Source organism: Camelus ferus, chromosome 18, assembly GCF_009834535.1.
Source record: "Camelus ferus isolate YT-003-E chromosome 18, BCGSAC_Cfer_1.0, whole genome shotgun sequence".
In the NCBI taxonomy this organism is placed as follows: domain Eukaryota; kingdom Metazoa; phylum Chordata; class Mammalia; order Artiodactyla; family Camelidae; genus Camelus; species Camelus ferus.
The window spans coordinates 16,380,181-16,407,356 of record NC_045713.1 but is presented as its reverse complement, the minus strand read 5'-3'; the positions used below and the strand labels follow the sequence as shown (position 1 = coordinate 16,407,356).

General features: G+C 47.7%; 1 protein-coding gene across 1 annotated transcript in view; it reads right to left on the bottom strand.

The window, feature by feature from the left end:
- The window catches only part of GALNT17 (polypeptide N-acetylgalactosaminyltransferase 17), a 364,964-nt gene extending 344,897 nt beyond the window's left edge, over positions 1-20,067 (bottom strand). Inside the window, exon 1 of the mRNA XM_006189465.3 lies at positions 18,265-20,067. Within this exon, the coding sequence (XP_006189527.1) occupies positions 18,265-18,502 (238 nt within the window). The 5' untranslated portion in view covers positions 18,503-20,067. The remainder of the gene's footprint in view (positions 1-18,264) is intronic.
- Between the last annotated feature and the right edge of the window lie 7,109 nt (positions 20,068-27,176).

Here is a 27,176-nt window from a genome sequence, read left to right as displayed (position 1 = left end):
TCCATTTTCCAGAACCTCTGGCTAATGAATGAGGGGAGAATGGCTTAAAAGCTGTTCAATTTCATTTTCTAATTCTGCTTTCCTTCTTCTTCCTGTATCCAATTAGTCACCAAGAACATTTTACTGACAGGATCTTTCTTATCTTTTTTTCTCGACAACCTCCTTAGCAAAAGCTTCTTCCCTCCCCTTCTCCTCTCCGTCTTTGATCAAGCCCAAATCCAGAATCCACACCCAACTGTCTATTCACCATCTCCACCTGGATGTTTAACAAGCATCTGGACATCAATACATCCATGGATGGATGTTTCATCTCCCCAAAAACCTGTTCCCCTGCAAGTCTTCCCCATCTTAGTGAAGGGCAACTCCATTCTTCTAACTGACTGGTTAAAAAAACCTCACAGTTATCCTTCACTGCTCTCTTTCTCTCCTATCTCATATTTATTTCAACCACAGATCATCGCAGTGCTGTCTTCAAAATAGATCTAGGACATGACGGTTTCTCACTACCTCCACTATTCCAAATGGGTCCAGCCACCATCTCCACCTTCCCTTGCCTGGATTATTGTAATAGGCTCCTAACTGCATCCACCGTTGCTTTCACCCTGGCCCCCTAAAACAGCATTTCCACACAGCAGGGTGACCTTTCAAAAGCATCTGAATTGGAGCATGTTACTACCTGGAGCTCCAAACCTTCCAAAGGCTCCCTTGCATTACCCAGAGCAAAAGCCTCAGAACATCAGCACAAGTATCATCTCCTCCAGTATCCCCCTCTGGAAGCTGGGTCTGGTGAAGTCCTCTCTCCTCTGTGCATCTACAGCATCCCCTGCACACCTTCACCAAGCACTGACGATGCCACGGCCAACTCGCCTGCATCCTCCCCTGGACTGCGAGTATCTTCAGGGCTCTTTCCCGCAAGGCACACAACACACAGTGGATGCTCAGTAAGTATCCTTGAAATGAATGAATGCAGGGCCAACTTCACAGTAACTTCACGCAGTCACACAGCGCCCCATGCTTAGAAGGGCCCTGGTACTTGGTTTAATGCTCTACTGTTGCCATCTTGAAACTTCATAACTGTTGAACAAGGTACCTACATTTTCATTTTTCACTACACCCTCTAAATTACATAGCTGGTCCTGAATGGATGGATGGATGAAGGGATGGATGGACAGACAGACTACTTGGACTTATGCACTGCAGTACTAAATGTCATAGCTTGCAGGGGAAAGATTCTGACCAAGAAATTTTATAGTTAGCCAAAGCACATATAAGTAAAGGCAGAGGAAAAATACAAAACAAGATCTCTGAAAAATCAATCATCTATGTAACTGTCCTTTGGGAATGTCAATGGTCTTTGAAAGACAAACAAAAGAAAGAATTCCAGGATATGGACGTTGTGACCAAAAAGAGTCATAGCAATAAAGCATCTTTTAAAAAGAAAAAAAAAAGGAAGAAAAGAAGAGAAATGATGAGGATTAATATGATCACATAATTAGTACAATATGGCAGTGATTCAGGTACAGATATAACACAGCAGAATAGACATCTCAGAAATAAATATATAAAGCAATTGAGATCATGATAAAGGAGGATGACAAACTGGTGGAAAACGCAGCAGTACTCAACCAGCGGGGCTGAAATGAATAAGGAGAAAAGATAAGAGAGAACCTCAACTCTCAAGGAGAATCTCCAAGCATAATTCCCATGTACTTTTTAGTTACATGCTAAAAAAAAGTCAACTTAATTTTTTAACTAAAGCCAAAAAAATACATCTGTGAATATTTTTGAAACATTAAATGAGAGAACACTTTGTAAGATTAAATGCTCTATGAAAATATAAAACCTATACAACCCATCCAAAAAAATCATCGACATTAAAAGGCAAGCAATGAGTTTGGAAAGTCTATTTTGTAATAAACATTGAAGACAGATAATTTCTTCCCTTCCCTAAGAAAATGCATGCAAATCAACGGCTGAATTAATCAACAGATAAATTCTGTTTTAACAGATCAATCAGAACTGAAAATTTTTACAATAATGCAAATGCAAATAAATAATATTTGGAAAAATATTCAATCTCACTACCAATCAAGAAAATGCAAGCTGAAACAAGAAGATGTGATTGCTTATCAAATTAGCAAGGTTTTAGAAATTATAATATCTATTCATTGTGAAAGCAGATAAGGTAACACAGGGGAGAATAAACTGATAAAATCTTAATGGAAACCAGTTTGGCCAAATATATCCAAAGCCTTTAGAAATCCCATACATTTTGGCCTAATTATTCCACATTGAGACTATTTCTATCTGATACTGGATATAAAATTCTATCTAGAAAGACATTCATCACACCACTATTTATAATATAAATTTGGAAACAATTGTGAGATAATAGAAAATACATATTTGGCCTCTGCCTCGAGCTCCTGACACAGAGCTCCTAAAACCCTTGTAATTTCCTAAGTGACAAGAGCACCAGGAGCATCTTTTGTTCGGATATTTGGTCTTTGACCTCAGTTCCTGACGCAGGGCTCCTGAAACCCTTGGAATTTCCTGGGTCACGGGTGTGTCTCTTGTTCTAACGAAGGGACTCTTGATTGGCTCCTGGATGAGGGCTGCTTACCAGATAGACCAAGCTACGATTAGAAGTTTGGAGTTTTCAGCTCGCCCCACATTCTCTTGAGAAGGGAGAAGGGCTAAAAGGCGAGTTAATGACTTATAACGCCTCCATGAGGAAGCCGCCATAAGATCCAAACAGTATGAGGTTCGGGGAGCTTCCGGGTTGGCGAACACGTGGAGGTGCTGGGAGACTGGTGCCTGCAGAGGCGTGGAAGCCCCGCACCCCTTCCCACATACTTTGCCCTACTCCTCTCTTCCATCTGGATGTCCATCTGTATCCTCCATCATACCCTTCTATAATAAACTGGTAAAAGTAAGTAAAATGTTTCTCTCTGAGTTCTGTGAGCCACTCTAGCAAATTAACCAAACCTGAGAAGCGGGTCTTTGGAACCTCTGATCTATAGCTGGGGGGTCAGAAGCCCAGGTGACAATCTGGGCTGGTGACTGGCATCTGAATTGTGGGGGAGGCTGTCTTGTGGGATGAGGACCTTAACATGAGAAATCCCCTTCTAGCTCCAGGTAATGTCAGAACTGAGTTGAATTGTAGGACCCCCCAGCTGGTGGCACAGACAATTGTGGGTGTGGGGAAAAACCTCTATCCATCTGGTGACCAAAAGTGTCAAAAATAAAGTATTCTGTGTAATAAAAGAGACACACAGGAGAGAAACAGGAGGGAAGAACTGGGTGTTTCCCCACATAGGAAGAAAATAATCTGCATTTTTTCTCATAATCTACATCTCTGCCTATAGGGAAGTGAGAAAGTGACTTGGGGTAAAATCATTGCATGAAAATAATACGTAACAACTAAAATTAATGTTTATAAGGCGTTTAATAGTATGAGGAACTATTTACTGAAAAATGTTAAGAGAAAGCAAAGGATGCAAACTTTTAAATATGAGTATGATCTTAAAGATGTACAAACGTTTACAGGGGGAAAAAAGCAGCAAAATGCTATTATTTTAATATGGTAAAATTATAACAGTTTTATTTTCTCACTTCTGCTTTTCCGTGTTTCCCAGTTTAGGGGCAGGCACCCCAGGCACACTGTCGGCCAGGCTGGTAGGCAGCCCTCACTCCAGCGGGCCTGCCTATTTCTTCTCTCCTGTTCAGTTGTATACCTGCCAACAGTTCGTTGTTTTTTTCTTCAAACCTCTTCATGCCAGCTGTGCTTGTTACTGTAATTACGTAATTCTATTAAATTACATAAATTGATGACATGATGAGTGAGAAAAGAAAGAGGGTGACTGTTTCAATGAAAACCTAATTGAATTGCTTTAGAAAGACTCAATCAAAAGCTGGAAAAAAAAGGAGGGGATACAACCAGATGTGGGCAAGACAACCATACAAGATTTGGAAAATTTCATAAAATATGGAAGGGTGACACCTTCTTCAAGTTGAGGGTATCATGTCCAACCAACCTCCCGTCTCTCTCAGGGACTCTGAAATGACAGGTCATTTTCTCCGGGAAGGACACATTTGCACTACAGGCTGAGAAGCACGTGGAGGGATGGATGAAGGGCACGTCCCCAGCTGAGGAAATGCGTGCATAGGGAGGGAGTGGCCTGATCCAAACTGTATTTGGGGAAGAGAACAGTGGTGCCAAAAAGTGCACAGACTCAAAAGTGCAGGGCCTGGAGGCAGAAGCAATTATGGTGTCCATCTCCAAGTCATCGGTAAGACATGGGGGCAGCACTGAGAAAAAGGATGGAGGAGATGGGCATTATCAGGGGTCAGGGATGGACAGCTGTTGGGTGAGAGAAGAAAGATGGATGGTACCAATTTGGAAAGCCCAAAGATCAAGACCATGATATCCGGATTTAGGAAACGCTAGAGAAGCAGACTTTGCAGAAAAAAGGAAAAACTGAACTCAGAGCAAACAGAATGAAATATATTCACCCTGATCCAGCTCACCAAACAAAAGACACCCCAGATGGCATGAGACGAAGGCTCGGTGCAGGCGGAACAGAAGGCACCACAAGCCCCAAAAGGGGCACCAACTGTCTGAACCACAAAAACACAAGCCATAGCAACGCCTATTATCAAGAGGGGAGATCTCGTTAAGTATTCTTATAACCGGAAGAAAAGATCAGTTTTGAAGGTACGTTGTTAAATCTTGAAATCAACAAGCAATTGCTGGTAATGAAGTTAATCAAGTGTTAGGAAGTAAATAACAATAATAATACTAGAAGCCAGGGAGGTATCAGACATCCCAAGGGAACAAACTCATCAAATTCTCCCAACGGCCCTATAGAATGGATATGTATTTTTCACAGATGCAGACATTGATAGCTGCCCTCCACAAAGCAGCTCACAGGTATGAAGGCTTTAAAGCTTTTGCCACCAGGAAAGGACCAGAAAGTACTTCAAAGCATAGGAGTCAGCCATCTCTGTGGCTCTCAGCCGTTCTTCAGAATCACCCACTGAGCTTTTGAAAACTAAGGATTTCGAAGTCAAGTCTCATCCCACACCTGCAAAATGTGAACCTCCAGCTGGAGGGGTCTGGGAACTGGCACTTCTTCCCCCAAGTTTCCCAAGTCATGACGAAGCTCGGACAGGCATGGGAACCTCTGGCCTATGGCATCCCCTAGTCTGCAGTGAGGGCTGACGCCGCAGGTGCTGTGTGTGTCCAAGCTAACACTGAAATGAAACACCTTCTCACTCTGGGAAAAGTGAGATGTTGATTTGTTTCCTCTGGTATAACTCAGAATAGCCCCCTATTCCCCACTCCACTTAACTGGAATGAAAGAAGCTGGCAGTATTTACTTAAAGTTCTGCAGAATAAGGTGCTCTGTAGGTTTGCAGTGCATACCCTTTGTAGAAGCACCAAATTCTCCAGGTTCCACAGAAAGTAGAAAAATCATTTGTTTCCTATGGAAACAGGCTGTCAAATGTGTTTTCGTCTCTGCTAAAAGACCTGAAACAGTCCCATGTGGGAAAATCTGGCAAGGGTCCACCAGACAAGACATGATATTCTATGTTAAGTGATGCCCACGTGGGAGGGAGCCACCGCAGGCCCTGCCCCCTTTCCTTCTCCCACCTAAACGCAGGGGTCCAGGCCAAGGCAGAAACCTGGCTAAAAGATGCCTCAAATTCTTGGCCAGCCTAGCCCCCTCCGCAATAGTTAGGCTGTTATCCACAGTCTATCAGTGGTATAGAAACCTAAGACTTAGAAAAAGTACTCAGTACCTACTTTTATATCCATTTAAGCCTTGAGCACAGTGCTGGGTACTTTAAGGAAACGCATAAATGTTAGCTATTGTTACATTTATTACTGTTGGCACTGTTTTCATCATCACCATCACCAAGCCCCCTATTTCTTAGGGTGTGGAAGAAAAAAACACTTTACTAATAAAACACAAGGAGACTGGCCCATGCTCCAATTTTTCATTGCTTATAACAAACCACCCTAGAAGTCAGTGGCTTGAAACAATAAGTACATTTATTTTGCTCCTGAATCTGCAATTTGGGCAGGGCTTGGGGTGGGGACAACGCGTGTCCGCTCCACTTGGCATCAGCTGGGAGGCTGGCGGGCAGCGGTGGGGTGGGGTGGGGTGGGGTAGATGGAAGCTTGTTGATTTCTTGGACCTCCCTCCCTCTCTCTCAATCTCTCTCTCTCTCCATGTAGTCTCTCCAGTACGGTGGCTTCAGGGCAGCCTGATGTCTTTTCCAAGATGCCCATCCCCAGAGACAGCACGAGGTCAAAACTCTACTGTCCCTCACGATCCAGCCTCAGAAGTCATGCGACATCATTTCCATTCGAATACATTCACTAGAAGCAAGTCACGAAGGCTAGCCCATAATTATCAACGGAGGGTAATACGACTCCATCTTTTGCTCCGAATAGCGTCAAAGAATTTACAGATGTTTTAAAACCACCACGCCTAGGAAAATCATGTCTCGTCCCTATAGACTTAACTTTTCCTAGCTGCCGAAAGATACAAATCTAGCCAATCCTCATCAGCCATTGTTTCCGTGAGAAGACACTCTTTGATCCGCTGACTACCTCTCTGATCCATAAAATTACAGAACTGGAACAGACTTTAGATCTTACCCAGATTTCACCAGGAGAAAGCTGAGTCCTAGAGGGGTGAAATGTCTGTTCCAAGGACTATGGCTCTGTTACCACTGCTACGGTATTATTAAAATTGTTCATCAACATTCTCCTAAACACACTCACTCAAGGTATTTGACAAGTACCGTCTTGCAGGGTCTTTATCATACTTACAGGAGCAGCTGCTGTTTTCCAGATGGGCAAACAGGCTCAGCGATGTTACGTGAGTCACCCAGAATCCAAGCTTTCGCTCGGCTTTGTAAAGTACCCATAAGGGAGTCTGATATATCATCTAAGTGGAAAGCCCCTATTCAGTCCACTGTATGCTCCCCCACCCACCCCCGAGGTCAGCTGGTTAGGGAAGTAGCTGGCGGGGTCAGGGTTGCATCTCTGGCTCTTGTCTGGAACTCAACACTGTTCAGCTTTCTCTGCTGAAGACTGGGCTTTCAAGAGAACCATCCAAGAGAGAGAACCGTGAACTTACACTCTAATGAAGATGTGTACCATTACACTAGATCCCTTCTTGTGGAGAAAAGGAAGGATGGATCTGGAACCCCGAGAGCTTGGGGTTTTCAGAGCCCTGAAGAGGAAGTTGAAACACCCATGGAGCAGTGATGCTGGGGGGACCACAAGCACTTTGCTGTCTGCGGTCATGCCAAACTGAGATCTGCGCAAGGAGGATTAGGGTGAACAAATCAGGGCAGTCTTCTCTCTGAAGAGCTGCACATACAGGCTACCAAGGAGCAGTAAAAGGAAAGAGCTGAAGCCAAACCACCCGTTAGTAACTACCGTTAACTACCGTTTGGCTTTTGTTTTCTCCCCAAACTGCTCTGTGCAAGCAAACACAGCCCAAGGGTCCGCATACCTTCCTGAGTGTTTCACCTTCAGCTAATGAAGGAAAAAGAAAAGGCTCTTGAAATGATAGTTTGTGAGATTTGTGTATTTTAATATTAGTTTCAGACCCTTTCTTCACATCTCCTGGAATCAGTTCAATTGCAGGAAGATGGGTAGGCAGGAAAAAAAAAATCTGAAGTGGGTTTTAGAACAACTTGGCAAATTAGCAAAGTTTTTAACATCATTAAAGAGCTCTTAAATATTCTTCCCTGAACTCCATTTTTATCTTGTGAACGCATTTCAGTAATTGCTCTAAAGGAAATTGTGGAACATTGGCACAAACATAAATGTTTGCATGATTTAAAATGCAGTGGCAGCAAAGATCATGATTTTTTTAATTGCTAATTCTTAAACTAACCTTTTCAGTTTGTCTCATCTTGAAAAATGCCAGTTCCTAGCAGCCGAAGCGGTAATAAAGACAATGCATATATTATTTAGTTGTTTATAATTGCAAACAACTTAGCCATATTTCAATACTTATCCCCCAGCTCTACATTGGAGCATAAGTAGGGGATGATTATAATCATTCGATCATTCTGTAAACAGAATACTGGGACACTGAGAAACAAGACTGCTTTCTTAAAGCCAACAGCAGACAGAGAGGCAGGTCTGGAGCCAGGCAGCCTTTAATTCAATCATCCTACTCCACCCCATCTATTGTTCAGTTCAATCAGTATTTGCTGATCATATTAATCAGGATGGAGATGTAAAGGAGACAGAGTGTCCTGTGACTTAGGGAGCCCAATGTTCCAGACCCGCCTGGTTGAATTAGTCAGGATGATTAACACTAGCTGCTAAAACAGATAAGCTGAGATCTCAATGGCTTAACACGAATGTCCAATGCACAGAGATATCAAGAGAGAGCTGGGGAGGACGGGACGGAACTCTGCTCCACACAGTCATTCAGGGATTGAGGAGATTTCCACCTTTTATGCCATCAAGAGGTAGACTCCAAGGCCACCACACACAGGTAAAGAGAGAAGGCACGGAGGGCCCCCCGGGATATATTGTGGGCCAGGTCTCACAGTAGCAAACATCGCTTCCACCCATCTTCCAATGCCCAGAAGTCAGTCATGTGGCCCCTCACCTAACTGCAGGGAGCCTGAAGATCAGCTCTGTGCCCAAGAGGAAAAGACAGCTCCTTGGTGAACACGGCATTCCCTCTGCCAGTCCAGCTAGAGCCTGAGGTAGTTCTAGGCTGCCTCATGTCAGTCTCCCTAATCCAGATCCTGATCTGGTATAAATGGTTCCATTAAAAAAAAAAATTGTCCCTGCCTTCTAGGAACTCCAAATTAAAGTTCTACATTGCACACTCCAACCCAGGTCTGTGGCCTAGATCAGGACAGTGAACAGGAATGAAAGGAAAGGATGCACTAGGCCCTTCTAGACACGAGGGAACCGCGTCAGCCATTTGCATCAGCTACGCGTCGACCCACAGCCTCAAAGCCCCCAACGCATACTTGGAAGGCCTGGGACCTCCGTGAGACGGTGTGGCTCTTATTCCAGGCTGAGTAACCATTAAAAAAATGGCCATCTCAAGATTACGCTGCATCTTGCCCAACGAAAGCCAATAAGATGATACCAATAAGATGGAGACTTGATTGTAGGGAGGGCATGGAGCAGAAGCCAGGAACAAAGCTTGCCTGAGGCCTGCTGAGATCTGCCCAAACGGAGAAGAAATTAACAATGTGCACTTGTCAGCACTCTTGTGCTAATTTCCTTGCAAATATAAGCAAAGCCTTTTAATTAACTTAATATCAATTTCACTTTTCTCACATTTTGTTCTAATTATGGGCTGGATTTAAAGCTCACACAGCATAATTTAGAACTCTAGCATTAACAGCTTTACAACTTTACACACCAGTCACTGCTAAACTGAAGGGAAGTAAGGTTCCCCTGCTGCCATCCTGTCACTGCATCCCCACTGCCCACCCCTCTGCAACCCCTGAACCTGCCACCAGTGCTAATCAGGACTGCGTCCCACACCCAGAAGTCAGCAAGTACCAGCTTCACAGAGGAAGACACAGAAAGGCAGCTAGTGGGTATCTCTGGACAACTGATTTCCCCGTGTTTCAGCTTCCTCAACTGTAAAATGAGTATAATAATACATGCAGGACTGATGTAGAATTAAGCCAATACAAAACACTGGAGATGTAGTAGACGCCCCATAAAAATACTGTGTATGGTACACTACAGTATACATACGCATGTGTGTTTAGGAAGACTATATATTGTTTTGAGGAGTTCTTAATTTTTTCCCATGTCTTTTGGGGAGGGGTATTTAGGTTTGTTTATTTATTTATTTATCTGCTTATTTGTTTATTTTTTAATATTTTTTAACAGAAGTACTGGGAATTGAACCCAGGACCTCACGCATGGTAAGCAAGCCCTCTACCACTGAGCTATACCCTCCCCACCTAGAAAGACTATACATTGTATTTCATTAAATCTAAGATGCCCTAAGCTGCAAGTTGCACCATTTTTATGTACCCAGAAAGGGGAAAATGCTGCCGATTAAACTATGACACACCACTGACCATAAAATGAACCTCAATTTCAGAGACGTAAAAATGTGCATCTTAGCAGTGACAAAATGTGATTAAACACGGTAGTTTCAATCTGTGAGATGTCTTCAAGTCAAATCCACGTTAACCCAAATCCCCAAGGACTTAGTATTCTACTTAATTGAATTTCTAGATAGCAGAGAGTCTTGCTTCATTTTAATATTCGCTGAAAAGGTATTTGGGGGTGTAGAGAGGATGACAGACACCATGGACTCACAATGCAAACACCATTTCTTCTCTCCTTCTCTTTCACCTCTACCCTACTTACTTTCTATGAAAAGCAACTATTCTCTTGAAGGAAGGTTGGTCACGTGGCCATTTTCTGGACCACATGTGGGAGCCTGCTGGAGAGACTTCTGGAAAAGATTTTCTTTCCTGATTAAACAACAGGAGTAGATATGGCCAGTGGTACAGTACATCCTACCTTGTACAAAGATGCAATGACAGCCATCTTATAACCATGAAGAAAAGACCAAGGAAATATAACAAATTATGACATTATAACACCACCATGATGACTTCATGGTGCCAAAGCAATGCTATTACCACTGCTTCTGGACTTGTTAAGTGAGAACAAGTTAGTTGCTGATGAATTAACTCCTAAATGACATGGAGAAGGATTTTAAAATGTACAATGGAATACTATTCAGCCATAAAAAAGAAAGAAATTTTGCCATTTGCAACAACATGTATGGACTTGGAAGGTATTATACTTGGTGAAATAAGCCAGAAAGAGAAAGACAGATACTGTATGATATCACTTATATGTGGAATCTTAAAAAAAAAATTAGTAAATATATTAAAAAAGGAACAGACTCACAGACACAGAAAACAAACTAGTGGTTACCAGTGGAGAGGGGGGTTGGGGAGGAGCAAGATAGGGGTAGGAGATTGAGGTACAAGCTATTGTGTATAAAATAAATAAGCTACAAGGATACACTGTACAATACAGGGAATATAACCAACGTTTTATAATAATTATAAAAAGAGTATAACCTTTAAAAAATTGTGACTCACTATGTTGTACACCTGTCACTTATATGATATATAAGTACAACTATACCTCAATAAAAAAAAGAAAAAGAAAATTTTAAAACGAATAAAACTAATTCTCTTGTTACCATGTAAACAACCCATTATAATGCAAAGCAGAGGCAGATAATGGCTAAAAGCAGACCCAGGCGGGGAACCACAAGAGCCCAAAGAAGAGACAATTCTGACAAGTTGGTAGGGAAGGTTTCAGGGAAGAAAGAGCTTCTAAATTGGTCCTTGGAGAATGCACAAGATTTTAATAGGATGGGGGGAAGGGGTTTTACTCATTGCCTGAGAGCTGAAGGGCCCTAAAGTCATGGAGCTCTCACTTAGACATGCATAAACTCTGGTCCCTAGAAACACACAGAACTAGAACCCCAGTGTCCTGACCCTTAGCTCACTCCCTTTCCCCCAGAGAGGTACAGCAGCTAACAAGCCATGTGTAACCATAAGATACTCCTCAGGACACCCTAATCACATGATTAGCCATTGTGTCTGAGGCCGGGATGGAAGAGGCTCCTAGGGAACCTCGCTCCCTCGTCACTGGCAGTGCGCTGGTGTCTGGGTGTCTGGACGGGGCCGCCTGTAATTACGGTAGTGGTTTATTACTCATGCGTGGCAGGGCTGAGGCTCTGCAGTTAGCAATGACAGGGACATTATTAGAAGGGAAAACTTCTCTATCCGGGACTAAGCCAATTGTCATCTACATGTCAAACAGTATAAAGACCCGTGAGGGGTAATAAGGAAGGCAGAGGAAGGTCTTTCAACCAAATGAGTCTTGCATTTTTTTTTTCATTGCAACCCGGCATTAGGAAATGCTTTCCCTGCTGAAGAGGTGCTCCTGTCCCCCATCAAAGGCCACCCAGTGGAGAGGTGGCTCCCCTGAACTTCTGAGTTTAATCTTCGGGTCCCTTCAGCAGCTGCTGAGAAGTAGGTCCTACCCTGCAACCTGGCACTGCAGCTGAGTCCAGAAAACGCAGGAGGACCCAGAGGCCTGCTGGTGGTCTCAGAAGGCAGACCCATGGGGACTGTTGAGGTGGGGAGGTTGGCCCAAGGTCACACAGCTACTAAATGACACAGCCAGAAACCAAAGCTGGTCTGTCTGCCGCCCAGGAGAACAACCTTTCTTCCAAGACTGTATTCTTAAAGACGCAGGGGTTCTGATCTCAGTGACGTGGGCCTTGCTGTGCCCACATTCCATCTCCTCGTTGTCACTCTTGGCTCTAATTACCGAGCCTTCCTCCTGTCCATGAAGGACACTCCCGATGTGGCAACAGCAAAATTCAGGGCATCAGAGGCCCTCCTCGAGAAGGACGCTGGCAGCCTCTGCCCGCTACCTCCAGGCTGGGCAGGCGGCAGCTGCCCCCGCCGGCAGGGTGCCTGTCGCACACACTGGCCAACACAGATGTGCCTCCATCTGAGGGCTGTCCAAGAGCTGGGCTCCCAGTCTCTCCAGGAGCCACCAGAGGCTATCAGTCCGCGAGAGGTACAGGAAGTGGGCCTCCCTCCAGCGCCCAGGCCCTGGTTCAGCTGACCTGCCCCACACCGGAGCCCCTGCTGGCCACCGAGCCCTGGTGACGGCCTGCACACAGCCCTGAAGGCTCACACCGCCCTGGGTTCCTTCTGATGCTCACTGCAAGGATACGTGCCCCCTGCTCTCTCTGCCTTACTTCCGTCCCATCGGAAATGCTGGTACCATCAGCTCCGTAGCCAATACGAGCACATCTACATCCCAGGAAACAGGAAACAGCTCCCAGCCATCTCCATGAAGAGATGCTTCCAAAACACAACCCCCCTCTTTCCGACTCCACCGTGGAGGCCTACAGAGCACATCTCTCCCTCTGTCCCTCGGCACCAACTCACTCTCCCTGCCTGGCGGGTTTGGCTGAAGCGGCAGGCTGGATGAGCTGCACCTGGGTTATCTGGGAACGTGTTGGTTTTCTACAGCTCTGACTCCAGCTTCGTCTGCCTGTGTGGCTCGGGGGCAGGACTAGGCTGGGTAATTGTGACTTCTCTCCATGCCCGCAAGATTTTTCAATTTCTTCAAGCAACCCTGCTTCTATTCAATATCCTTCTGAAATCTAAATTTGGAAGCAAATCTCAATCGATTGCATTTCCTCTTGCGACAGCGCTGCCCTGGACTCACTGGAGGGAGCCGCCACGTGCACCCTTCCAATGCATCGCACCGGGCTCTGACGGGGGGCGGGATCACCAGCCACAGCTCAGGGCCTGCGTGAAACATGACGCCATCTTCCCCCGACCTATCAGGGGGACAGTGGACTGGGGAAAAGAATCTTGATGTTCGGGAATCTTGGCTCTGCCCTTCGCTGGCTGTGTCATCCTGGCTAGGTCACATAGTGTCTCTGTTTCTCACCTTTCTCAGCTCCAAAATGAGCTTCCTCAGAACAACTTCCTCAGAAGGTAACAGACAGCCAAAAGCCCTGTACAGAGTTACACAGGAATTCTAACAAGAAATTTGTCTGTCCCTATGTCCATTCTCCTAGTACAAAACCACCATGCCACTTTTTTTTTTCAGTATTTTAACACAGTATTATTTTCCTCTGTATAATTTTTTGGGGATTTTCCAGATTTTCTACAATAAAAATGAATTTCATTCTAGAGGAAGAAAAGTAATATAAAACCACATTCATGTTATAAAATCACACATTCAAAGAAAACATATGGTGGGGGAGGGTATGGCTCAGTGGTAAAGTGCATGCTTAGCATGATTGAGGGTTCAGTCCCCAGTACCCCCATTAAAAATAAACAAATAAGTAAACCTAATTACTTCCCCCATCCAAAAAAAAAATTTTTTTTAAACAAAAAAAACAATGAAACACGCTGGTCCCTAATCTGGCCAACTGCTTCACTTCCTGGCTCCTCCAAAAGATCTGGTGCCCTTTAGTTAGGAGGGTGAAGGACCAGGGCAGCCTCAAGATGGCACCGGCAAGATAGTGGTGACAAGATGGTACAGGCAAGATGGCCTAACCCTGTGCTCTACACTGGAATTTGACACAACATTGTAAAATGACTATAACTCAATAAAAAAAAGTTAAAAAAAAAAAAAAGATGGCCTAGCCCTAACATCACACTCAGTCTCCCCCGCTAAGTCCTTTCAGTTCCTTCTCCTCCCTCACCACATCCACCCAACCCAATCCAGCCTTCACAGTGTCGAAGTTTTTTCCTCTGTGGTTATCATTTACCTCCTAAAACTAGCTCCCATCCAAATAATCAACCAATAAATCTTTGGTGACCACTTTATGTGCAAGGTGCCGTGGCAGATGCTGAAGGATGGAGGTGGTACTAAAACACCCAAAATATGGTTCAAGCCCTTAAAAAGCCTGCAGTCCAGTTCTGGACTCAAAAGGTAAAGCCACGAGGGCACAAAAGTAGAAGCCATGGGCACAAACGGACATTGACATTGACAAGAAAGCTTCAAGCAACCTGGACCAGGAAGAGCTGTGGCCTGGCACAATCACCCACCCCCAGGCGGTGATCTTGAGCCAGGATTTAAAGGCTGGATGAATGTAGAAAAGGGGCGAGGAGAGCAAACCAAGTCAACCAGCACTTCTCAAAGACAGGCTGAAACACACAGGCTACAATCCACAGACAAACGCAGGGTTATTTCAGTGAGTAGATCAGGCAGAAGGCACGGGCCAGGGTGGGAACATGGGTCGGCTGTGGCAGGCCCTGTCTGTCGGCCTCCAAGCTTGACCACGGTTCCTTAGGAAGGAGAAAACCTCTGGAAGGTCTTGGGCCCTTCGGAAGCGGTGCTTTCCACTCAGAGAGCTGGAGCCACCAAAGCGGGGGTGAGAGACCAGAGGCAGGGCCCTGGGTTAAAGGGCAGTGCGGCCACAGTCAAGGGTCAGCAGGGGGCCTAAAGGAAAGAACAGAGCGCAGATGCAAGAGAGGGTCTGGAGGGGAGAAAACCAACTCATCTCTGTGTGCTTTTTCCTCCATACTAGCTTATCCACTTTCCCTTTAAAGTGTCCTTTTCAACCTGTATTAAGAAAAACAAAACAATAACAACAACTTGTAACTATTTTTCAAAAGGCAGGCACCTAGCATCTTAGCAGAAAAGCCAGTTCTGAGGAACTCCGGGTCACTCCTGGCCCCGGTAGCCCAGGGGGACCCTCTCAGGTCACCCAAGAAAACTTATTTCGAGAATGAGAGAGCACTGGAGATGGTCGGGCTGTGTCCCTCCTGCTTGAACTTCATCAGAGGAAAGGTCTAAGGAATCTGAGCCACCATGAAAATACCAGCTGCCACTTGGTACTCAAGGAGTTGGACCCAAGTGGCCCAGTGCCCAGCTCTCTCGAGCCCTCCATGAATTCCTGATGAATAAAGAACACCCGGGTCAAGGGTTCATTCTCCTCCTTCAGCAGCAAGGGACGGAGACAGACTGCAGAGGGGATGCACGAATCCAGGTCCCATCTCCCAGGTACTCTCCTCCCGCCGCCTCCCTCCCGCCACAGCAGGGGACCCCAGCAGGCCGACAGCATAACGGTGGCACACACATTACCCACAACAAGCACATCAGCGAAGGATGGGCGCTGGGGGTGGGGTGGAGAGGGAGAAGGTCCTCTCCAATTGGGACTTTTCCCCGCCCTCTTCCCCCAGGCCACATGTCACTACAGATTACACTCTGCAGCGAGAAGATAACATCTATCTAGTTGCAGCTGGAATTCCTAGCTTGCCCAGGAAACGCTCTCCACCCAGCCCTCTTGCACCTCCTCCAGTCTTCCCACCCCACAGCCCCGGGCCCAACCAGTCCCAAGTGCCAGGTACCCCTACGCCCCCAGGGAAGCGCTTATGTGGCAGAAGAGTACATGGGGAAAGAAGCCAGACTTCCAGACCATCTTCTGAAGCAAACTCTTGGCTTTCCAGAAATCCCTACCCCAACTCTAACCAAATGGCGAGCGAGTTTTCCTCTTTGCTCTGCCTAGTTGCCTGGTGTAGGCAGTAGAGGGCAGTGGGCCATGGTCCAGGCCACAAGCTCATCAAAGATGCAAAGTGTCCGGCCCCCACCCCAGATCTACTGAATTAGAGTCTCAGGGCAGCGGCAGTGGCAGTAGAGGAGGGGATGCCTAGAAACCTGTGTCTTAACAGGCCCTCCATGTGACTCTGATTGAGACATGCTGGTGTAACAGCTAAGAACCTCAATTCTGGAACCAGACTGTCCAAGTTCAATTCCCAGCTCACCCCACCCTCTAGCTGGCAAGCTACGGAGGGGGAAGTAGCCACACCTATCTCCTAGGGTTGCTGTAAAGACTGCATGAGTCCCTGCGTGTTTGTGGCACTTAGAAACTACCATTTAGAATTTTATTATTCCTATTTGGGGCTTCAGCAGGGGGAATGTGGCCATATCATATTTAGTTTCTGAAATGACTTGTAGAGCCTGACGTGGAGGGAATCAAGCTACTCTGCTCTCCCTCTTTTGAGTCCTATTTACTTGTCTATGGTATGTACCTGTATAGAACAATAAGGCCCATCCCCAAAGCATCTAGTTCCTCTAGAAATGAGCCATGGGCTTTTGTTTCATTCTGTGTGTTTTTTTGACACTCAGGAGAAGAGCTCCCACTTGACCCCCAAAAAGTGACATCTGCAGCCAGGCCACACCCACAGCCGAGCACACTGTCTGCCAGGGGTCAGTGGGATTGCAGCTTCCTGCCACCGATGCAAGTTCAGGGCATCCCCTGGATACTTGTTGAATGACATCGAGAAGAAACCAAAAGGTCCTTTCAGAGGGTGCTTGGAAATCTGACCCCATTCCACCTGGAAGGACTCAGAAGGGATTGTTGGAAGGCAGGAAGGTGGCGTCCTTCTCCCTGCCTGCCACCCAGCTAGTCTCCTGCTCCAACTGCAGGGAAGACAGGAGTTGAGTCAGGTCTTACTAATGCAGAATCTTTTTGTCATCCAAATTTACACCCCTTATAATTAGGAGGAAACAGTAGATAGAGGTTGTCAAGAACGTAGGCTCTGAGGTCAACCAGATATGAGGGTCTGACTCCAGGCTCTACCACTAACTGGCAGTAGGACACTAGGCAACTTAGTTAACCTCTCATCTCTGATATGGAGATGGAATGAAACTCCAGGGACTGATGTGGATGTTCAGTGAGAGAATGCACTCGGAACATTTTTGCGCTGGGTGCAGCACACAGCAAGCATTCCACCAGTTATTATTACCATTCTCTAAGATTATCTGCAGCTCTGGAACTACCATAACTCATGAGAAGGTGAGTTAGAAGCTCAGGAAGGGAGGTGATAGCTTTGGATCTGTCTTGAATACCAGCTATATGGACCCTGGAGAGCTGCCAGTACTCGAGAAGGTAATACTCTGACCTTGGGGGAAGCAAGTGTCCAGTGACCCATCAGCCCCTGGACCAGCTGTGACCAGGGCATATTAAAAACCCCCCTCGTCTCCTGAAGCACTGAAGGGGCATCTGAGATGGGACAGATGCTGACAACCACCGTTCACTGGATGGCACACCTCTCTGCTACACTCTAAAAACCTGCTTCCCTAACCCACTGCGAACTTTTTAACAATCACCCTCAGGCAGCTCTTAGGGAGAAACCGAGTGTTTTTAATAGCAGCCTCATCAAGGCTGCGGCGGGAAGGGAGGAGTCCTCATTACTAGCTGTGCAGCCCGCCTCTTAGAGATAGGACATTCATCCAACCTACTACCGAAGCGCGTTAGCTCCAGAACTGAGGCCTCGACTTGTGCAGACATTTAAGTCAGCCACTGTCCACCCCTACTTCCGGGGGACCCCACCAAACGCTAAGCTCTAGGAGCTATTTCTTCCCTTAAGTCGCCTGCGTCTTTGGCCGTGTGTCTAGTTTCTGCACATGGCCGGAGTCGCCAGATAATGACTCCTGCACGCGGGGACCGGGAGCCAGCAAACTTAACAGCTGGAGCACAGAAAAGAAACAGGTAATTCTTTCCAGCAGCCCTGGCCTCCTGGCTGAGACTGAGCAGGGAGAGTAAAAGGGAGTGCGCGGGAGCCAGGGGGTGCCTGCCTCCCACACGGCGCGCAGGGCCCCGGGTGACCCCGGCTCCCTGGCCATCCCTGCCGAGTCCCGTGGGCACCTGCGTGCGTCCTTACCATTTAGTTGCCGGTAGACAATGTCCTCGAGCAGTGAAAGGCGCTTCAGGACCGCATCCTGGATGGGGCTGGCGCTGTGCGCGCTTAGGTTGGCCGCCTCCGCGCGCGGCCGAATCTCGTGGAAGGCGTCTCCGCTGCGCACCGCGATGGGCCGGCACTTGGCCAGGAAGAGCACGAAGCCGGCCACAGCGATCAAGTTCAACACCAGCAGCACTTTGACTCTTCTCAGTGAAGCCATCAAACACGCCCGGCCGGCCCTCGCCCCGGACCCGCGCCCCCTCGGGCTCCGGCGAGGCGCGGGGCAGCCGGGGGCCGTGTGCAAACCTCGCGCTCCGGACGGCTGGCGAGGATCCCAGCCGCTCACGGCCCCACTGCGCGAAGGCTCGGGCAGCGGAGACTGGTGAGAGGACCGGGCGGTCGGGGGAAAGCGAAATGGCTCACATGGAAGCCCTCAGTCTGCAGAAGTGTTCCCCGAGATGCCTACTCAGTCCCAGGCGCGCGGCCCCTACCAGGCGCCCCGGCTTCTCCGCGAAGGGCCGGGGGGCAGGGGTCCCTCCTCTGCCCCAGCAAGTGGTTCGTCGCTGGACCTCGGGCCGCCGGGAGTAGGGCTGCGGGCGCAGCAGACCTCCGGGGCCGAGGGGCCGGCAGGCGGGGCTGCCCCGGCGCCGCGGCGGGAGCGGCGCGCAGGTGCCGGGCTCAGGGGTCGCCGCCCGCCCGCAGGGGAGCGCGCCGCGCCTCGAGCTGCACAGCCACCACCTCAGTCCGCAGGCGGCCGTCGCGGCGCGCAGTCCGCGGTGTTCAGCCGAAGAAGGCTCGCTTCCCCGGGCGAGCGCCTTTGTTCCGCTCACCGACCCGCTCCATTACGCCGGGCTGAAGAATAGCCTGCGCCCGGCGACGGCGTCCTCGCGGCTCCGCAGTCACGCTCAAGTCTCAATTACTCTCAAAGTGGGAGCAGCACTAGGGGGCGGGCGAAGGGGCAGAGCGCGACGTCCTCTCCGCCCCTCGCTCGGGGAGACACCCCACCCCGCCGCCAAACTCACCAGCGCGCACCGCTCCGCGGGCTCCCGGACACGTTCCAAGTCCCGAGCCCACGCAGTGAGCCTTCGGGGCCTGGCGGTCACATCGGCCTCCCTCCGAGCTGGCGCGTCAGGAGGCTAGCTGGAAGGAGGAGTCGGACCTCAAAAGTCACAGCAGTTCTGTACCCCCCTCCACGAACGTCGCGGGGAGCGCGGCGGGGAGGGACGCGCGCCGGCGCACCCTGCGCTCGCCACAGCGAGCAGCGCGGCTCTTCCAGCGCCCCAAGGAGCCAAACGCCGAGTCTTCTAATTGGCGGACGCGGCGATACCGCCGCTGCGGCAGGGAGAGTCCACACAGTCCCGGGGCCCGAGGGCCCAGAGGGGTCGCGCAGGTGGCGGCGGAGGGCGGGGCGCGGCTGGAGGGGGCCGGCTGCGGCGCCAGCTCCTCCTCCGCCGCCCCTGGCTACCCGGCTCCCCGCGAGCCTGTCGGCCGCCGCCGCCCGCAGGCTGCCGGGCGCACAGCTCCCTGGCTCACCCGCTCGTGCGCGCGCACCCGGAAAGGGTGGGGGCGTCTGGAGAGTAAGGACCGCGCGGGATGGGGGCAGTCAAGTCATGTTGGCTGCTGCCGGCGTCGGAGGGACCCTTTGGTTCTCAGCACTCCCCAAACGGGCGGGTTTGTTCCATCCTGGTTGGCGATGAAGACATCCCTTTCTGTGTGCTCGCAGCTCCGCTATGCGTGGCCTGGAATGGCTAGAGGGAAAATCTGGCCTGGAGACTCGGATTCTGTTACTTTGGGAGCCAGGCCGTGCGGTCGTGGGCTGGGTGGGTTCCCTCCGTGTGAAAATTCTGACCGTCCAGGTTACAGGTTCTGTGTTCACCCCCACCTCTGCACGCATTTTAATCATGAGAAACGTATTTTGGCTATTGGATTTACAACGTCTCTTCCTCTTCCCAAAGGCAGGAGCTCCAAATGCTGGCATTCAAAGCCCGGTGTTGATCCATTTAATTGTTTGGGCCTGAAAAAGAAGTCAGGCTGCCAATTAAAAAAGAATGTCGGACAGTGAAGCCCAACAAATCTGGTGGTTTCCACCTCATCATTTTGAATTTATTAAAGGTTTTTTTTTCTTTTGCTACTGTTGGGTTTTGTTTTTGTTTTGTTGCTGATCTATTATTTGAAATGTTGATTTTCAACACAGAAAAGTGCATGAAAAAAGATAACTATCTTTTTATTTCATTCCCTTGGAACTCTGTGCCGGAGTTAAATAGGTTTTGCTTTGTATAATCTACAAGAAAGAGAATACAAAGCAGTTAAGTTTATAAGCCACATCAAAAGCCACAAGGGACAGTTTTTAAGCACACGTGTTGGGCACAAAGGGGCTTGAGCAGAAAGAAACGAGTTATTGAGCAGTTACGATGTGATAGACACTGGGCCAGGCACCATCTCCACGTTATCTCACTGAGTACTTGGTTGAGGTAAGTGTTATTATAAGCACACTCAGATGGAAACTAAAACGATCAAGGGAAGCTTCTGCAAAAATAATTTTTGAACATTCATTCAGCCACAAGACTGAAGCTGGGGAGGCTGAGGCATTCATTGGGTTAGAGTCCCCAGTAGTAAGTGAATCTAAACCCAGGTAGGTCTGACTCCCAGGCATATGCATATTTGGGAATAGGAGACAGGAAGCAAAGTGGAGGAAATGGCCTCAGAGTAATGGAGGAGTTTCCAGGCCAAGATTCAGCTTCAGTGGAATTTGTTTTCCCCCCTAAAGCCAGAGAGGTCCCTTGCCCTTATTAACTGATGACCTTATCATGCATCATACAGGCTTCTCCCCTCCCCTTTCACGTGCCTCCTGGACAGCTTCTACGTTCATAAATCACATCTGACCCCCTAGACTCAGTGAGTGCCCCACTGTCGTGGTCAGACTCTGAATCCTGTCATCACAGAGAAGTGCTGCTCTCCCGCATTTCTGCCTTTCCTACTCTTGGTTCCAACCACACATACTCTCCGGCCACCGGCAACTCCTCTCTCCCTCCCACGTATCGAAGCCCTTCCATCCCCTCTTGAGTTCCTGCTCTACCTTTCCTCATTACTCTTGAATTCTGGTTAGTCATTTATTTCAAATGCATTCCCAGTAGTGGCCACGATTCACACACACACTAGTATACATGGTCTCCTGCTGCCCCCAGCTTGGCAATCCCATCTCTGAATCGATCTCACCTAAGCAAGAGTACACCTAGGGAAAACCACAGCTTCCCAGACCTCGGGGACATTGCCAATCAGTGATGTATAACTTGAGCTGGAGCCTTCCTTTTGCTCAAAAACACTGTTCCATGTGCCTAACCGGCTCCTCTCCCCAGATGCCTGGGGCAGACTTCAGAAGTCCATAAACACCCCTCAGTCAGATACAGAAATGTATGTGTGTATGTCTTATGGGCATTTTTCTGGGGGAAAAGTCTAATAGCTTCCACTAGATTCTCAATGTGGTCAGTGACACCTAAAATTTAAGAACCTGCCTGGCATATGTTAGATATGCAAAAACATAATCAGCTGACATTTATTGTACGCCAGCTGCTTATGAAATCAGTGGTGCCAAGGTACCCAAGGTTGATGGAGCTCTCTGGTTGCTTGCATATCTTGATAGAAGAAAGAAAACTCTGGACTAAGGCCAACATGCTTGTATGAATGAAGGTTGCACTGAGGTAAAGGCACTGAACTAAATAGCTTCTGCCTGCTGAGTAAATTCTCAGGCCCAAAAGGAGTGCACCTAGCCACTTACACTACATACACCAAGATTAAAGGATGCTTTACAAAGTCATCAATTGCCCTGTGCCCAGAGGTTCCCGGAGGGGTGGGTGACCTCCCTCAATCAATGACTGCCATCTGTCTACACACGATTTGCCCCAATCTAGCTAGTAAATCCAACAGAATGACACCTCCGTGGCTGCCTGGCCTGCTCACCAGGAGACCCTGGGTTCGATTCCGCCTGTTACCAAGAAGCAAATTAGTTTTCAGCTTTAAAATAAGAAATGTCTCTTAGCTGCCTCCAAAAATCTTTCCCAGTCATAACATTCAGTTAAACTACAAACATTTTTCAGAGGTAGTTTAATGGTATGTTTGTTTGTTTAGCAGGCTGAAAGGAAGTAGACTGATGTATTTCTGTCCATAGGTCACCGAGGATTTTGATTCTAAATACATTTTTCCCTCATCAACCATGGTTCATATGATATGTAGCTCTGACTTGACAGTGTTACCTTTGCTTGATTGTTAAAAAACTCTCACATCTCACCCTAATCCATCACTGAAGTTAAAAATACTTGGAGGTTCACCAAGGAAAACCAGGGGTTCATCTTTCTACAGAGGATTTTGTCAGTCTCCTTACTCTTGCCAGAAGCAGAGACATGGAGCCTTCATGCTCATAAAGCCGTGCACATGGCAACAGACCCTGGAGTTGTTATTTGATTTTTTTAAATTGAGATGTAACTGGTATACACCATTATTTTAATTTCAGGTGTACAACATAATGATTCAATATTTGTATATATTGTGAGATGTACACCACAAGAAGTCTAGTTAACATTTATCACCACGCAGAGTCACCAGTGTTTTTTTCTCGTGAAGAGAACGTTTAAAATCTGTTGTCTTAGCAACTTTCAAATATACAAGCAGTATTATTAACTACAGTCACGATGCTGGACATCACACTGCCATGACTTATTTATTTTATAACTGGAAGTTTTGACCTCCTTCACCCATTTCCCCGACTACACCTCACCTCTGGCCACCACCAATCTGTTCTCTGATTCTGCGATTTCCGGTTTCTGTTTTTGTTTTCAGATTCCACGTGTAAGAGATCATATAGTATTTGTCTTTCCCTGTCTGACTTATTTCACTGGAGTTTTGTTTTGTTTTTTTTTTTTAAAGAAAATACCAGACATGAATACATCCTTTTCTCCCCTTCAAGGATTCACATTTTAGTGGGGGAAAGGCTACAAGGTGGGGAATAAAGAAGCAGGGAGAGACCAAGCTGCTGAGTGAGCTGAGGCCCGCACCGTGTGCCAGGCACTGCACACACATCCATCTAGCCTCGCCACTTATTTGCTGTGTGATTCTGGGCAAGTTACCTAACTTCTCTGGGTATCATCCATTTCCCCAGCTGTAAAACGGGAATGATATCCCTGATACTACCTCATGGAGCTGCAAGGATAAGGATGTGTCAACCACTCAGCACAGGGCTGGGCATAGAGTAAGCGCTGTGGAAATAAACCAAGACCATCCACCTGAGGACGGGCAAAGGCTGTGTATTCAGAGTTTGCTATTGCAAGGGAACCAGCCACCATCACTCGCGTTTAGCAGGTAGAGGAGAGGAAGAGCTTTATAGTGGAAAAGGGAAGGCTTCAGATCTGCCCCGACTGGAGGCCAATGGCCTGGGGAAGGTAGAGGCAGGATAATTAGAAGTAGGGCCTCCTCTGTGACTGGTTAAAGGAGCATATTTGGCTTTCTTTGGTTGGTCCTAAGCAGGAAGTGGGGGCAAAAATTCAGAAAGCTGGCAGTTACTGACCACCTCCTGACCGCTGTGAGCCGATGGCGGCAGCAGCTGTGGCCGGACTTCCCAGCCTGGTTGCTGGAGAGGCTGTGGGTCAGAGTTTTAGAGTCACACATGGTCTGGCCATTGCTTGTTTGTGTTTTAGCCTCTCATCTCTCAATAACTATGGGTTATTACCGCTGTTATTAACGTTTCCAGAACTAAGAAAGAGTCGCAGTTGGCAGAAAAATGCATCAAAAGCAGGTCCACCTGCCTGAGAGATGCAGGCCACCCCCCACATCCCAGGGCCGCCTCCTCTAACCACAATCTCATCGGCCAGCAGCAGTGGCTTCTAAAGTGGTGCACAAGACAGCCCACTAGGGTATAGAGAGAAAATATTAGAAGATCTATGTGAGACAGACTGGAATTTGGGACCTGGGATCCTTCGCTGCAGTGCTTGTACCAGGACAAATGTCTCCTCCAGCAACAGAATACAAAGAACTGTAAGGGACCAAAAAACCTGGGTACATGAGCAGTTGGGGCAAATTATGAACAACAGGATACAAAAAGACCAAAAACCCAACGGCCACTTCTCAAGTCTGTGGAGCAAAACAGGGTCCTGAGCACAAACCCTGCACCAAAGGGGTGGCAGACCCATTGACCGGCCCCCACCCTCATCCCATTTAAAGGGCCAGGTCACCCCGCTCAGGGAGTGAGCAAGGGAACCTGTTACTTACCTTAACTCTCTCGTGTTTCTGCATGAGTCCCAAAAAGCCTTGCCTGGATTTCTCCTCTGGCTCCTTATCAATTTCTATTGATTAAGGAGCCCAAGAACCTGGGTTGGTAACGTAGGTACTGTTAACCAAAGTAAGAAAGTTACTATTTAATATATACAATGACAGTGACATGTATATATAATTTCTAAACAATTATACATGTAATAGGCATGCATGTTTCACATATTTTCCTAGTAGCATCTGCCATAGTTGGCCAAAGCAATAGTTGCCTCTCGGCTAGGTCCCATGGCAGCTCTGGGGTTTCATTCTAAGATGCTTTCTGCTAGAAGTTGGATTCCTTCTCAAACTCAAAGACCCTTTTAAGGCTCAGTTTAGCACCCCTGTCCTCCATGGTGCCCCATCAGAGAGCCTGAACACATGCAACTTTTTAATCTACAAATTACCCACGAATTTATCTACAAATCTACAAAGTATCTATTCCTTGACTGATTCATTGTGGAAAATTTATTGGGTGCTTGCTATGTGCCACAGTGTGCAGGGCATGGTGGACACATGTTCCCTGCCCTCCTGGAGCTTATTGTCCAGCAGAAGAGTCAAATAGCAACAAAGCATAACACCAAAATTATTCAGTTGCACTGAGGATAAACAACAGGGTCTAAACCTGGGGGACTGGTGGGCTAGGCCTCTTCATTCATAGAGTGATGGAGTTGTAGGAGGCCAAATCCAAAGAGCTGCTGGAGGAACATCCTTCCCTCTCCCCGCCACTGGACCCCTTCTCATCCTCACCCAGGGACCCCACACTCCGCCCAAGGACAGCTCCCTTGCTGGAGAATGCCGGGGCCTGGGAACGTTCTTCTCAAATGTAGATGACCCTTACGCACAAGCCTCTATTGTATTTATGTGTGCAACTTTTCTTAGCTTAATTAACATTTATAGCAACCAAAAGAGCTGTCACTTTTCTAATTAAAAAAAAGAGAGATGTGCACAGGAGGAGCATGGAAGGTGACTTTTCACTGTCTGTCCATGGCCATTGTTACTATGAATACGTCTTCACAGGACCAGGGTTTGTTTTGGCTCTGAGGTGAGTGTGTGGAGGAGAGGCCAAGACACTGGGCTCTTCTGGGCCACACAGAGGCTGGGTGATGCTGACCCGGGTCAGCAGGACTCTGGCCTGAGTGGACTAGGCAGCTGGGAAAGAAAGGGGACAGCCAGGGCTAGAACCACCGATGAGTGGGACAGCATCGAAAGCCCTCCACCCTGCGGTGCCCCGGCCCCTCTCTCTGACCCCTCTCCACCTCCACCACAGCCCTGGTCCTGCCTGGCAAGTCCTGCTGCAGTTAACAAGAGCAAATGTGGGATCCTGGGGTCAGAGGAGAGCGAACTGGAGGCATTTGTTAAACCGTTGACCTGCATCCTCTTTCTCAAGGACTAGAACTCCGCTTCCTTTGTCCACAAACCTGACCTCCACACCAGAGCCTTCTAAACGTGTATTCGCATGCCCTGCAATGCCTTTCTCATTACATAGCTGCTAGTGGATAAGGAACAAAGACCTCTCTCTCATGGGTAGTATCTTGGCATCAAGACTAGCTGTGCTGGGTGGTTTTGTGAAGCCCCCGGAGGCAGCCTTTGAAACTACAGTTTCCTGGGTTATTTTGCCGGATGCAACAATTTGTTTGGAGCAAATACTCAGGAAAACATAATTTTTGATAGTTCACATGAAACAGCCCAAAACATTCTCTAAGTATTTTGGAAAAGAACAAGGTCGCTGGAGTTCTTACGGTGCAGGTGGAATTTCTGGGATGAAGAGAAGTTCATGGGATTTTGTCTTGGCCATCTTTTTTTTTTTTTTAATTGAAGTACAGTTACAATGTGTCAGTTTCTGGTGTACAGCATAATGTCACAGTCATGCGTATATATATACACACATATATTCATTTTCATATTCTTTTTCATTACAGGTTATCACAAGATATTGAATATAGTTCCCTGTGCTATATGGAAGAAATTCTTTAACTTACTCCATGGCCAAGGACATGAACGCCAATTGTTCCCAAGTTCTCCAGGCTCCTGTGTCACCCTTTCCTTTAACATCTTCCACTGCGGTCGCTGCAAGAAGTCCAGTGCCCTCTCCCAGCACTTCTGAGAGAAAGATTCTGTGGGATTGCTCACCTTCACCTGGCTGTCACCTTCACCTGGGCCGGTCCTTGGCACCTCGTGCTCATCACCAATGATTTCCCAGTCAATATTTTCCCAATGTCTCCATGTCCCTGCTTACCATATTTTCTCAACCAAGGGCATAGGTCCCTGTATTCGATTTCTCATGCCATCGTGAAAAATTACCATAACCTCACAGGCTTGAAACAACACAAATTTGTCCCTACAGTTCTGTAGATCAGAAGCCTGACTTAGATCTCACTGGACTAAGGTCAAGGTCTTGGCAGGGACTGTAGTCTTTTCTGGAGGCTCTAGGTCAGAATCCATTTCTTCGCTTTTTTACTGGCTTCCAGAGGCTGCCTGCGTTCCCTGGCTCATCGCCCATTCCTCTGTCTTCAAAGCCAACAACATCAGACTGAGGCTCTTACCATTTCTCTGGATCTATGACCCACAGCCAGAAAAGACGCTCTGTTTGTGAGGAC